General features: G+C 42.5%; 1 protein-coding gene across 1 annotated transcript in view; it reads left to right on the top strand.

Moving 5' to 3' along the window:
* ERC2 (ELKS/RAB6-interacting/CAST family member 2) overlaps positions 1-15,094 on the top strand; it is a 919,611-nt gene that overhangs the window by 688,308 nt on the left and 216,209 nt on the right. The window contains exon 15 of the mRNA XM_034658488.1: positions 4,482-4,629. Coding sequence (XP_034514379.1) covers positions 4,482-4,629 — 148 coding nt within the window. The remainder of the gene's footprint in view (positions 1-4,481; positions 4,630-15,094) is intronic.

Here is a 15,094-nt window from a genome sequence, read left to right as displayed (position 1 = left end):
AGCAGGGATAATGAAAACCCATAACTTTGCAGAATTAGCTCGCAGCGATTTAAATTACTAGTTGAAATGTGTCAGCTTGATAAAGAATTATTTGAAACTCATTTTATAAAGCTTATTGCTTAAAAAAACCACAAATGCAATGGTTCTATCAGCCTAGAATTAGGAGTTTTCTTTGCCTGGCTTCCCTGTACAAGTAAGAAGTGGCCAAATAGAGCCTTAACATATTCAGAACATCTTTCCAGATACCCTAAAGTGTGAAATGGTCATATTTTTCTAGTTTTGTATACTTTTATTTTCTACCAATTACTCTTTGACTTAAGTAGACTAGAATTATTGAATGTAGATTTCAATCAAGTTATTTTAAGAGAAATTATCGTTAGTTTATGATCAATATTTAAAGGAGGGAATATACATATATATATACACACACATATATAATCCTTGTTATACTAATTTTGTTCAGAGTTCTGTTATTATATAATACTAGCATTTATAAAACAGATTTGTTAGCCAGAAGCGAACAAAACAAAATTTAAAAAGTAAGGAAAATGTTACAAGGAACAAAATGGGTTATTTTGTATCAATTTAATGTTGATGAGTAGTGGTTTAAATGTACTTTTTAAAAAATGATTTTAAATATATGTAGAGGTTTAACAATTAATAATAATAGGATTTGGGACTATAGTAATAACAACTGTAGAGAATTAGGAATTGATATATGTTTTATGATCAACAGTTTTCTGATCAACAGATTAGAAATTAATTTGTTGGGAATTTTAATGACATTACAAGAGGATACATAAGTGTTAAATCATGAAAAGCTTAAATTATAGAATTATAGGGCAAAAGGAGTTTAGAAGTGTCCTTCTTTAGGTTGGTAATGACTTTTAGCAGTTATTAAAGCTGTATAATTCTGAATTTTGACCTGGAAGAGGAAAATGGGTTGAAAAGGACCATAGGACATAGGGATATAAAAGTGGACACAGGGAACCTACTTAGGCAATGATTACAATTGTCCACATGGGAGATGATGTAGATTGTATGAGACGTGTATAATGTGAAAGTATGTGTGTGTGCACTTACCTGTGTATAAAGAGTGAGAGGGACAGACAAAACATAATGAATACCTCGATGGGAAAATGAACAAATTTCACATATGCCAGGTATTAGAGGCATGCACCTGCAGTTTATTTGATGACTGAAAAGTTTCATTTACAATTTTTTAATATTTACTCTGATGATATTTTGTGAGAAAGAAGAAGACCGCAGGAAGGTATAGGCAGAAAAAAAAAAAAAAACCAGCCTATCCATTTCACCACCATGAGATAATGACTATTAGCATTTTGGTGTCTTTCCTTCCCAATTTTTCTATGAATATAGTTTTATATAGGGGAAATCTTATTGTAGATACACATGCACATCAAGAAATGTAAGGATTCTGAGATTTTTCCCTAGTGGCATGCTAATGGGTTAGCCTGCCTCAGTTTCATGGATGGAGGTAGATGACCAGAGACTTTGAGGTCAGAAACAAAGGACTTCTTCATTGCTCAAGGTGCAGAAAGCAGTGTCAGCATATTTATGTCAATTCTCCTTTCCTCAAGTCCCATGGAGGCAAGGCAGAGGAGTCCAATGAATAGCTGAACCTACAGTGGGTTGCATGACAAGAGAAGAACCCTGAGCTTACAGAATAGCATTAACGTGCCTGCCCTTTGCTCTGGATGGAGATGCTATTATATGAGGGCAGTAAGCATGTCTACCCTTTGATCCTAAGGGAGAAACTACCTCTGTCTTCCAAGGCTATTTACTATACAAATATTCTGGAAAGATTGTGAGAAAAGAAGGTAGTGCCTTTGCTTGTAAGATGTGCAGAAACATGAGAAACATGGAGAATTGTCTCTTAACAAATAAATGTTTTCACAAATCTTTTTTCATTGGCATTTTAAATGTTGCATATAGCTGTTAAGAGTGAAATGTAGGGGCACCTGGGTGGCTCAGTCAGTTAAGTGTCCGACTTCGGCTCAGGCTATGAGCTCAGAGTCCTGGGATTGAGAGCAAGCCCCACGCCCCACACTGAGCTCCATGCTCAGTGGGGAGTCTGCTTCTCCCTCTTTCTCTGCCCCTCCCCCCACTGTTGCTGGCACATGCACACTTGCTGTCTCTCTCTCAAATAAATAAGATCTTTTTAAAAGAAAGAGTGAAGTGTGGAGATGCAGCATAATTTATGATCAATCCCCAATTTCCGTACTAATGATTTCTTAGGTTGTTTCCATGAAAAAAGCTTCACATGGACATATCAATTTGGGGCAGAGTGGGGTAAAATATAGAAGTCACCTTAGCGGTGTGGTGGTGAAGTTGGAGTAGGTAGCGAATGGGCTTTCCCTGAGTTGAAGGCTGTGCAGCCTCTTCAGCTTGGCTTTATGTACAAATATGCATGAGCTGTGAATGGTAAGCATTTCTATCGTCTCAAGATGTTATCCAGAAGGAGACAGGCTGTGTGAAGTTGGATTTGAATGCTGCTGTTGATAGTCCAGCCTGCACTGGTTTTCTTCTGGAGAGTGGACATATTCCCTGACATTTCTGCTGCTCATATGTCTGACTGAGCCTCCAACAGAAGCTCCCACTGCCTGCCATTAGCAGGGCCCGGAAAAGTCCATACAAATCCCTGCAGCGAAAAGGGGGAAAATCTGAGATCCAAATAATGACCATCTTGTTCAAACATCTGGAGGGGGCCTGGTCTGGGAATTAAAGAAAGACAAAACAGGATCATGACCAGGTTTTAGTCCTGGGGCTTGTATGCAAAGAAAATACTTAATACAGAGACTTTCCAGGACTCTGAGGTCTTATAAGGTATCTAGAATGTGGCAGAAGTGACGCAGATTGGGACAAGACTTCCTCAGTGTAAAGAAGGACTAAATGAAAGACACCAGGAGAGCCATTTTCTGTTAGAAATAGTTAGCCATTTTCAGTTAGAAATAGTTTCCCGGGGCGCCTGGGTGGCTCAGTCGTTAAGCGTCTGCCTTCGGCTCAGGGCATGATCCCGGAGTCCTGGGATCGCCCCAGGTCGGGCTCCCTGCTCTGCTGGGAGCCTGCTTCTTCCTCTCCCACTCCCCCTGCTGTGTTCCCTCTCTCACTGGCTGTCTCTCTCTCTCTGTCAAATAAATAAATAAAATCTTAAAAAAAAAAATAGTCCCCCAAAATCCCATGTTGAAATTTGCGATAGATGTTGCCAGAAAATTGAACTGTAAAATGGAAGGAATTCTAATACTATTTTGAGTAAGCAATAATCAGAGATTAAGGGGTCAAAGCATTGTAATTTTTTTTTAGAGAGTGAAAAGGGGCAGAGGGAGAGGATCTCAAGCAGGCTTCACACCCAGCATGGAGCCCTGCCTGGTGCTCAATTTCACGACCCTGATATCATGACCTGAGCCTAAATTAAGAGTCAGCCATCCAACTGAGTAAGCCACCCAGGTGCCCCAAAATTTATGTTTTTAAAGATTACTTTGGGTTTTGTTCTAGGGAGACCAGTGAGCTACAGAAGTAGATGCTGGTGGTTGGGAGAAGTTTGGTAGCAGTAGATCAGTTTAGATAAGGAATGTCTTTTGGGCACCCGGATGACTCAGTCAGTTAAGTGTCTGCCTTTGGCTCAGGTCATGATCCCGGGGTCCTGGGATCAAGTCCTACATTGGGCTCCCTGCTCACTGGGGAGTCTGCTTCTCCCTCCGCTCTTCCCCCTGCTCATTCTCTCTCTCTCTCTCTCTCTCAAAAATAAATAAATAAATAATCTTTTTTAAATGTTTAGATAAGGAATGTCTTTTGGAGTAAAACCTACTGAAGTTGTTGATGGGGTGTCTCTGGGAAGAGAAGAAAGGGAAGAAATCAAGGATGACTTCTAGGTTTGGGGCTTGGGCTACTGAGTGTATGGTGGTATAATTACTAGATAAGGAAGACTGAGGAAGGAATGGTTTTTGGTGGAATAGCAGGAAAGCATCATTAACTACATTGAAAATGGAAAGGACTATCCCCCTAAATATCTCTGCCTGCCTTCAAAAGAAAATCTTGCATAAAAAAATGATATTGATATTTAAATTGTTGCCCAGTTTTGTTGGGTTGTCTTGGAGTACCTAGAACTTTACTTGGCAAATGGGTGAATGTGTAGATGGATGAATGGATGGATGGATGGATGGATGGACAAAGTGTCCTAGAAGTGAATGTGCAGATTGACTCCCTGCATTTCTACTTTGCAGCTTTGTCTATGAAACCAAAGAAAGATGGCTCCTTCAGAGGAAGCAGTGCATGGGTCTCAGGGATTCTGACCCAAACTACTTTGTCCATTATGAAAATCCAAGAGTTAGTTTGTTTTAAATATTGTCCATAATTCCTTCCCATTAAGGCAATGCTCTATGGTTCATTTCAGCTATAAATGACAATTGTTGTTTTTTTACGTTTTATAAAAATGATCACAATAATCTTTATTTTACCAGACAGGAAGCGCTGCTTGCGGCAATCAGTGAGAAAGATGCAAATATTGCCTTGCTGGAATTGTCTGCTTCCAAAAAGAAAAAGACGCAGGAAGAAGTTATGGCCCTCAAGCGGGAAAAAGATCGACTCGTGCATCAGTTAAAGCAGCAGGTGGGGCCTCCTGCACGAAAGGTGTGTTTTGCTGGTTTTGGGGCCTTGGGTGCTTTCTCTGGGTTTAGCCACTCTTCATTCTCCCGTGTCCATCGTGCCGGCTCAAGCAGCTAAAACCAGGTAGGAATGAAACGGCCCAAGTTGTTGCTGGAACATCGTTTTACTGCTTTTCTGTGTTTATGTGCATGTGCCTGGGCTTGTGTGGTTTGCAGCCAGCGCTGTTTTCCTTTCTTTTATATTCACATCATCTCCACAGAAATAGCTCTCAGTCTCTTCCTTCCAGTGGACTTTGTATGACTTCTGGCTAAATCTTAGAAACTATGAATTAAATTCTGGGCACCTTCTTTCCCATTGGACTGGTTACCTTCTGTCTTGCTCACTTTCTGGGCCCCATCAGTAATTCTCCTCATCCAGTTCTTTAGATTTCTTTCTCTCCATACTTCCAACCTTGGTTCTTCAACTAGTTCCTTTAGGACCTTTCGACTAAGGAACATCTCCCAGCCCCTAACACTGCCAGACTATGCTTGGAGACATCCCCAGCCATTATTTAGCTAAACATTCTTTTTATCACCTATTTACTCAATTATCCATCTTTTCCTCCTCTCTAGGGCACTGTATTTCTTCTGAGGGAAAAGAAAGGAGGGAAAAAGGAAGGAGGGGCAAAGTCCTAACTTGTACAGAAAGCAGTCCTTTTCTTTTTAGTGGGTTTTCTGGAAGTGACTTGAATGGAAATTGCACCTGAAGCATATTGCAAAATCATTCCTGAAATCTTCAGACATTATTTCTTCTCCATATATAACTTGGAGGCTTTGGGAAGCAGTGGTTAAAGATACTCACTTGGATTCTAGCTTTATTATGAAACCAGCTCAGCAAATATTATGGCTCAATTGTCTATGGTCTCGCAAGGTGGCTGTCACATCTTACCTTGGGTCACATGTGGCTCTGAAGCTTTCTAAATGCCAGAGGGTACCACATGGAGTGTGTCCACATCAATTTCAGCCCCCAAGACTGGTTCTCTGCCTGCTAGGGTGATCTGGGCACAGAGTGCAAGGTGAGTGGAAGGGAAGCCCAAAGAAATAAGCCCTTTCCCTTCACAATTGGGCCAATTCTTTCCCTCCTCAGGAAGGAAAAGGCATCCTTTGGCCCTGAAGCAGAGTCCATTTCTCATAGGGCTGCCTTGCTGAGAGACAGAGACGACTGCCACGCCTGGGTGCCCTCTCCTGCAGAGGGAGGGTCCCAGTCACTGCCAGACATTGGGGTCATTCCACAGAGCAGCATGCCTCGCTAGTGCTGGCCCTGGGGGTTGGGAACTGCTTCCATCTGACCTCTTTGTTTGGGGCTGTGCATCTTCTACACTGGGTTTCCACCCACTCGACCACAGAAAGTGAAGACAAGCCCCCTACTCCTTCCCTGTGAGCCCTGTGCCCTCCCCTCCTGCACCTAACCATTGTAGCTTTCTCCCACAGGTATATAGACCTAGGAAACAGCCCCTGAGCTCGAATATACCACGCACTTGTGATGCTGGCTACAGCCCAGATATTACGGCCAAGGACCACGGGTCCAGCTACGATGCATACATGATCCAAAGGTCTCAGGTCAGTCAGTAGCTAAGGAGACACTTGCCCCCACCATGGGGGGTGGGGGTACATAACAGCTACATCCTGCCTTGCCCTTTACCTCTTTCAATGATTTCCAGTACTTGGTGGCCAAAAATCCTGAGACCATAGATGACAGCATTATATCTTGATTTGTAATGTGATTTCATTTATTATGTATTTGTCAGGGGTTCCAGACTTTGTGGCTACCCTATGGGGCCAGCTCTTCTGAAATGGCCTGGCATTGCTGCAAAGCCAAGACTGCCAGAGGCCTTACTGTCAGGCAGAGTGGATTATGTTTTCCTTTCTGTCTCTTAGATACCTTGCTCCCCAAATCTCCCTCTACTTTTCCCAATAAAGAATTTTTTTAAGGTTGTTTTTTTCTTTCTCAACATCATGAAAATGTACTCCTGGATTCCAGGAAGGATTGAGTGTAGCCCTTCAATTTGCTCCTGGGAAACTGCACAAAGCCTTCATTATTCACGACAGGCTTGGTTTTGGGTATCATGGGGCACATTTGGGAAACCCCAGCCATGCAGAGTTAGGCTTCCGCCTGAACTAAGGCAGAGTCTGAAGGGCTGTTGTGGGAAAAAAAAGGCAGCAAACAAGAAGGATGGGCTCCTTGATGATTTAGGTTTGAAATCCTTCCCCACGCCCTGTAGGCAACAGAGGGGAAAAAAAGAAGCACATGAATTGATGTACCCTTGTTGTAAATGATACGATTCTAAGGATAATGATTAATTGGCTTATAAAAGCACTCCCTTTTTATTGAGTGTTTGCTCTGTCCCAGGATGTGTATCCAGTGTCCCTCAGGGACTTTGTCCCCTGGTCCTCACAGCAGCCCTGTGGTGTGGGTGACAGGATTGCCTCCCTTTTCTAGGGGGCATAACTGAGACTCAGAGCATGGAATAACCAGCCTAAAAAAAACACAGCTTGTAAGCAATAGAGCCTGGGTTTTGGATAGGCCACCTGAGTCCACACATACCCCACCAGGTTCAGAAAGGAATTCAGAGTGACAAGCAGAAGGGTATTCCAGAACCTGTGAGGTCCCCTTATCTGTGTAAGCTTGAAGTAGATGCCATTTAAGAATGTTCTCTGGCTATTCAAGGGGTGGGTTCTGCCTAGAGCTCTTAGGCTTAAGCTATTTGATCATGTCAGTAATTCCTAATACTTCTGAGTTCTCACCACATGCCAGGCATGGGTGTAAAGGGTTTACATACACTGACTCATCAACTCCCAACAAAACTGAAGGGGTGATGCTCTTATAGGAGAAGGAACCAGAGGTCCAGAGAGGTTGGGTGCCTTGTTCAGGCTTCACAGTTGGACATTGCATGATGCTTGAAAAGACCTTTTCCACACAACCATAACCGTACTTTGCAGATGACATCTAGAGTTGGACTGCTTAGGGTTACTCTTGTTTGAGCACTTGTTAGCTGTGTGATCATGGGCAAAATACTAAACCTCCATAAACCTCAGTTTCCTTGTCTGTAAATTGGGATAATAATCTAATTCCAAGTGTTGCAAGTATAATGTCTATAAAGAGCTTTGCATATAATAGGTGGTATATGTTTGTGAGCTGCTATTATTATTACTATTATTACTACCACTACTACTACCATTGCTAATTGATTTTATCACCACCAACCCTTAAAGGTGGTTTGATTTTGATTTCATTGCTGATATTTTTCACAAGCCTGGGAGTCCGAACTTGTTGAGAACACACTCTTGAACTGTGGGAGAAAGAGCAGACAGACATTCGTACCTAAGTCTTCCTGGTTCTCCCTCCCTTAAAGCCCAAGCACTTGGAGAGCAGTGAGCAGTCATGTCAGGAACTGTAGACCCCAGCGCCCAGTGTGCACCGAGAAGGTTCATAGCGCTTATGAAATTTGCTTGTTTGTGTTTGCAGTCACATAGAGTCAATCAGAGAGGGCACCCTGGGGAGAGCGAGTCCTAGACCCCAGCTGTCATCACCTGCATGAATGACTTGGAAGGGCAGAGCTCTTTCAGGTGGCTAGGCCAATGAGAGGGGAAGGCCTGGGTCTGGGTGTTCATCTGCCCAATGTTCTGTGAGGATACTGAAGCAGACTGGCTCATGAGAGAGGCCACCCTCTTCAGGCTGCCTTCCGGTCAGCTCATCTCATGCAGGTCTTTCTACTGCCCATGACATTTCCTGTGACTGAACATCAGTAGCTTGTTCAGCAATCCCCATAGTTATTGCACTTTGCCAGGAACATAGTAGGCACGCAATAAATATTTATTTTGTGAATGAATGCATGATTACCACATGCCAGGCTCTATGCCAAGCACTTTATGTATACATAAGTTCACAAACGTTATCTCACTTTTCCCTCATAATCAACCAGCCAACATATTGCATATCTGCCATGTGCCAGGCTCTCTGCCAGGTCCTGGGGATTCACCCATAACAGATATTTTATTTGCCACAATGAGGAGAGCATCATTCTTATTTTTAAGTTGCTCAGACCAAGGCTCTAAGAGACTACATGATGCAACTGCCACACCTGTACATACCACCCAACCCTGGAAGTGCAGGGTTGGGCTTCTGAGATGTAGGAGTGTTGATACTTTGCTCTTAGCTAGGCTAAATACTGCATCTTTCAAGCAATAGTGTGAGCCGTGGATTAGCCCCCACACTTCACAGATGTTGTCGGGAGAATCAAGTTCCAGTGCCTCAGCCTAATGGCTCCTCAACTGCCCAGGGCACAAGGGTGAGAAGGCATGGGTAGCTTAGTGAGGCGAAGTTCCATGTTGGAATTCAACTCAACAATATTCATTGAGTGCCTTCCCTGCATTAGGGAAGGCTAGGCATTTTAGGAATACATCAGTGACCAAAATAGATAAAGACCCCTTCCTAGTGGAGCTTATATTTTAATGTTTGGGGTGGGGGGAATGGGAGAAAGGCGATAAACCTGAACATAATAAATAAGTAAATCACATGGTAAAAAAAGAACAATGTAGACCAGTATAAGGGAGAACAGGAGTGTCAGGAAGAATTGAGGACATGGTAAAAATGTAAAATAAGATAGAAAAATGGGCCTCATTGGAAAGGAAACACTTGAGCAAAGACTTGAAGGAGGTGAGAGAGGGAGAGCCCTTTAGATATCCAGGGGAAGAGTGTTTTGGCAGAGGGAATCGTCAGTGCAAAGCCCTAAGGCAGGAACATGCTGGTGTGTTTGAGGAAGAACAGGGAAACCAGTATGACTGGATTAGAGTAGGCAAGGAGGTGAAGAAGCGAGCTGTCAGAGAAGTAATGGGGTAGAGATATGGTGTGTAGGACTCTTGTGCAGGATCTGCTGAGAGTTGTACATTCTGGAGCAGAAGTTCTCTGCAGTTAGGAAACAAAATACATTAGCCGTGCCAACTCAGAGCAGGGAGGGCTCTCAGGTACCACTCAGAGTGCCCTGTCCAAGACTGCCCTACTTGAGCCTTCTCTCCAGATCCCCGGCCTTCAGCTTCTAAGGAGCCCAGTGCTTAGCTTGCATTTGTAAAAAACCATTGCCACTTCCACTGGTGCCATGAAGAACTAATACCAGAACTTGCTTGTCATGGCTAGTGAGATTTTTGAGTGGGAACAGAGCCCTTTGACAAAATGCCCTCCTTGACTATGTGGCAATCTCAGTACCATACCACTAGAGCCTAGATCCTGCACTCTCCTTGCTGTAAGGAGACAGGCAGGTGGTCATTAATGGCCTCCACCATGCCATTGGCCTGCTCTGGGTGATGGCTGTGCCTAGGGGAAGTGCAGCCTGCCCCCAGGCCAAGGCAGATTCTCAGACCTCAGTGGGCAGAAGCTTGATCTTTTCTAAAGATAAATCACATGATACACATAGCACTCTCCAGACCTTACTGCTGAAAAATCTTCCCTGGCTTCCTTCAGTGGTGCGCTAAAGACAAATTCAGACCAGTGTGAGCTCTGCCTTGTACATGTGCAATGCCCTCTGCCTGGAATACATTTCCCTCTTTCTTCACCTAGTTAATGCCCATTCACCCATTCAATCTCAATCCAACATTACTTTTTTCAGGGAAGCTTTCTGGGACTTTCTCAGTTGTGTCAAATCTCCAGTTTGGCATTCCTGTGGAATGTGTACATCACTTAATTGCACGGTAACAGATTCAATTTTGCATTTGTTTTTGTGATTATTTGAATAGTAACTATCTGCACCGCTAGTTTATGAGCTCCATGAGGACTAAGAATATGACCCTGTGACTTTTTTTGTTGACCATTTATCACCAGGCCTAGCACAATTTCTAGCACATAGTGGGCATTTAGTAAATATTTGTTGAAAGTATAAATGAATGAGTGGGTGAATTGCCAGGGCAGCTTGTTAAAAAAGAGAGAGACATTACTGATCAATCATGACTTTAGACAAAACTTAGCATTATGATTCTTCTCACCCCAGTATTCTAGGCAGCCATCACCTATAGGATTTGGTAGAAGATATGAGACTTTTTTGCCAAATGATGACCACAAAATGGTGTCATGTCCTTTCCTGCCATATTGCAAGATACTTTTCAGAGATGCCTTTTCCCGTACTTGAATTATGTGCAATGGTGGCCATTTTGCACCTTTCTTCTGAACCTGTTCACTGTACTTTAGTTCAAATCCCCTCCAAATTTAGGGATTCTTCTTGAATAAAATGTCACTGAGCTTCCAGATGTGGCAAAGGTGACTTGTTATACTTCATCCCTGAAAACTTCTGAATGTCATAAACCAATTTGCCTAGAAGTACCTAAACTCCTGTTAAACATCTGTCAAGAGAGCTAGAGAAGGTGATATGAAATGAGTTCAGAAATTCCAACTATGCTTAACAACAAAAGAATCTTTATGACGCTCTTCAGGTGTTGACATTTGGGTTGATTTTAGGCTGAGCAAGGTATAAAGCTGAGAGAGCAGTACAAATTAACTTTCTGTTGCATAAAAAAAGATAAAGGATTAATCATAGCTTGGTAGTAGATATATAAGTCTGTCCAAGTTTTGTATTCTTCCCAATTGCATTTCTTCATAAGCACACACCTCTGACACTTTTACTCTAGCTTTTTTTTCTTTTTTAAATCTGGTTTCCAGATTTTTGCAATTTTGGGAGAAGGTCTCAAATGGGAATGAGTAAAGTTGTTTTTTTTTTTCTTTCTGTGGGGATACTAGTTCTGAAAAATATTATTAAAAATAACCATTTTTCCTTCTTTTGTGCTTTGGATCCAATCTCCCTGAACCCTTGTTCTCCACCCTTTAAGAAAGGACTGACATCAAAATAATTAATTCTGAAATCACTGGATTTTTTGTGCTGCTAAGGGGTTTTTGAAGAAATTTAAAGCTAAATCTTACCCCCTAAGCCTTATTCCCAAATGCTCCCCTATGTGCTGAAGTAGTGATATGCACATCCTTGATGAAAATGCCTTCTTAAAATGAGGGCCAGACACTATTGTTTAGCTAAAATTAGAACCAGCTTATTTCTCAGGATTGGTTAGAATACTTCTGTGATCAGAGATAAATTGTGCTTGGTTTTCTTTTCCCTTTCCTACCAGTTCTGGGCATTGCTTTTGCCTACCAGGAAACATACTGGGCATTTGGGAAAAAGAAGGCATTAAGACCAGGAGAGACTAGTCCAGGTCAGCATTCTGGAAGCTGTGCTAGGTCTGCATAGTGTATCTATTTGGGTAGCTTTCCACCCTTCCCTGTGTTGTTCAGAAGGTCATCAGACTCATATCTAAGAATTAGCCAAATACGTGTGGCCAAGAATGGGAGATGGCGGAGGCTACCCTGGAGAGTGTTCAGAGAAGCTGGTTGTAGAGATGGAATCCTAGTCAAACTGGACCTTGGCAGAGACAGAACCATCCTGTCAGGGAAAGTGGGAAGCACTTGAGTAGGGGGGATGGTTGGTCAGGCATTCCTCCCCCCCACTCCTCAGGCCACACATGGTTGTGCTTCCTATTTACACTTCCATTGCATTGTATGCAGATGACTTTTAATTACACTTTATGGTTCAGGAGGTGAGCACAATTAAACAGCAGTGGAGGAACTCTGTGCAGTAGGGTTCCCATAGCCTAGTGTTTTGGTTGGATGAGCTCCAGAAAAGCTTGATTTGATCCCAGCATTGTAATGCATCACAGACTTGCCCCAGATTGAATTGCTGAAATGCAAATGCATTGGTTTTCACTGCAGACTTACTTTGGTAAGTGTGTGTAAGCTGTTCATGTCCCACTGGTAGGATCTAGGCACATCTTTATTTATCATTGATTTCAATGCAAAGTGTCTTTACAGTATGTTCTAGAGAACCTCCTTTTAAGAAGGAAGTACTCAGATCCCTCCTTGGCAGACCAAGGGCAGTGCATTCTCAAGGAGGTAAAATCTGAAGTACTCAGTGAAAAGTTTCCTCTTAGTGTCCGAGTTATTGGTCAGGACACTAGCCTGCTCTCTTGGCCTAGACATTCCCTACTCTAAGTAGCTGATGCCTCAGCCTCAGCAGTCAGGGTATTCACTCAGCGGGCCAGATGCAACACAAAATAGCACTCAGATGGTGGAAGCAAAGATTTTCTCAGCGATTCCACAGGTTTCCCAAATCTCTAATTAGAGGTGCATTTCCCCAGAGCTTCAAACTGACTCTGATGGTCCACTTTGTGAGTCTTTCATCTGAATAACGTCATATTTTAAAAACCACTTTGGTTCCCTTCCCTAAGCATTCATGGGGCACCTTTGTGAGATTGTGTTTGGCCTTCTAAGCTACAGAAGGATATACTGAGTTTGCCCTTGAGCCTTGGGTTTTTATCATCTTTACCACCAGTAGGACAGATGTTAGCTCTTGAAACAGGTAACAGGAAAAATTTCTATTTTTTTTTTGGTGCAGATGTGCTATCGACATTCAAAAATTTGTGCTTGCTGGAGAGGTCAGGGGATGCTTCCTACAGAAGTGGGAATTCCTACGATTGGCAGTCCATAGTCTACCTTTTGTGACAGATGCCTATCCATGATACTTTCTCTTAAGTATTTAAGGATTCTCGTGTAAGAATCGCTAGTTTTAGAAAAGCTCACTCTTTACTTCTTAAATATACCTTTTTAAGTAGAAAAACTAGAAAGACCAACTTCATCAGTGTGTTGCCCCATTTTTAGAATACAGAAAGGGAGAGATGGGTCTGACTTTTAAGTTTCAGAGTGATTTGCCAACTTTGTTTCAGTAATTTGAAGCACCCCCCACAGTATCTAGCAGTTGGCAGAGCACATTAGAATAACAGGCTTAGCTGAAGGTGACCAAAACAGAGAATAGCATACAAATGCCAAGAAGATCTCTCACGAGCTGTCTCCCTTTTTTTATTCAAATTTCACATCTGTGCTCTATTTTTAAACATTTATTCTTTAAGTGATAATGCATGTTTTACCAAGCCTCTTATTGGATTAGACATGTTTGAAATCCCCTCGATTTTAACCTGTTCATTACTGCCTCCGAGAACATTCAGATCCACCACCAAACCAGAGAATGTGTATGGGGCAAGTTTCCATGATGTTGGCCACCAGGAAGCCATTGTACTTTGGGAAAGGAGGGATCCCGCTGTTGCACTGGGTTAATTGGGGGGGATCTTAGACTGACATTGCTTCAAGAGGACTGAAGTGTGGGTATAATGTGTGCACCATTCTTGCTCTTCATGACAGTTTTTCTACTCACCTTTTAGAGTGGGAGAAACTAACAATTTTTTGAACTTTTGCTGTGTATCTGGCACTGGGCTGGGGATTTTAAATGTATTATCTCATTTAATCTTTACAACTCTGAAAACCAGGTGTTATTAATTCCATTTCAGAGATAAGGAAACTAAGGTCCAGGAACTGGGCAAAGACACCACAACTGGTAGAGGGGTCTCACTCCAAAACTCTTCCATATTCTTCTTAGCACATGTGTCCAGGTTGCTGAGATACCTCATTAGGTCAAGCCCCCATGCCACGGGGCTAACAAGTAGCATAAAAAGAGGGCTTTATCTTGTGACCCTGAGCACCACTCCCAGCTCCTCCTGGCGGCCCCCCGCCCAGCTCCTGCCATGACCTGAGGTCACATGTGCTTGCTGGAAAGCGCAACTTATCTCTTCCTGCATCACCAGGCGTCACCCACTGCCATGGGGAAGGGGTTGCCACGGGCTTGATCAAGTGTCACATTTTCTGCTTCCCTATATGAAATCTTGGCACTTGCCTCTTGTAGCCTTTGTGTTTCCTTCTCAAGATACCTACTTGGAAGCCTTCCCCCCACCCCCATTTTCCACTTTCTTCTTCATCATCTCATATATAAAACAGGTTTCTCCCAGTCTCTTTTCTCTCCCTCCCTCCTTTCCTTCCTCTCATCGTATAATTAAAAGTCCTTCCAGGCTGTCTTCACCTTATCATTTCAAATGAATTGAAAAAAGATCCAACTTCCTGCCCTTGTGTCTTCCTGATGCTGAATTTCAAAATGAAAGAAAAGTCCTTTTCCCCCTCCCTTTTGTGTTCACACTGCCCCTTGCATAACTGTGTCTAAATCACACTGGTTTTGTCACTGGTCAGCAGTGGTGTGCAAACTGTTTGCCCTTCCCCGGCTTTAGAATTACCTCTTTTTAGGCTTTTTCAAATAATGTAGCAGAAAAGGGGATATTCCCCCTCCCTTCTCATGAGTGCAGAAAGACAGTTATCAAACACAGAATTTAACATTTCTAGTAGTTTATCTTTACTCTTACTTAACTGCATATTCTTTTTAGGAAGATGCCATTTTTTTTTTCATTTTCTGCAACGTGCTACTAAAGGCAGAGTTAAAACTTCTAGAATCTCCCATAGGTGCTGTTTTTTTGTTTGTTTGTTTGTTTTACTCGTAGTAATGCATGATATTAAAAAGTAATAA

This window comes from Ailuropoda melanoleuca, chromosome 4 (assembly GCF_002007445.2).
Source record: "Ailuropoda melanoleuca isolate Jingjing chromosome 4, ASM200744v2, whole genome shotgun sequence".
NCBI lineage: Eukaryota > Metazoa > Chordata > Mammalia > Carnivora > Ursidae > Ailuropoda > Ailuropoda melanoleuca.
The sequence above is the reverse complement of the archived record's forward strand: the minus strand, read 5'-3'. Positions and strand labels throughout refer to the sequence as shown.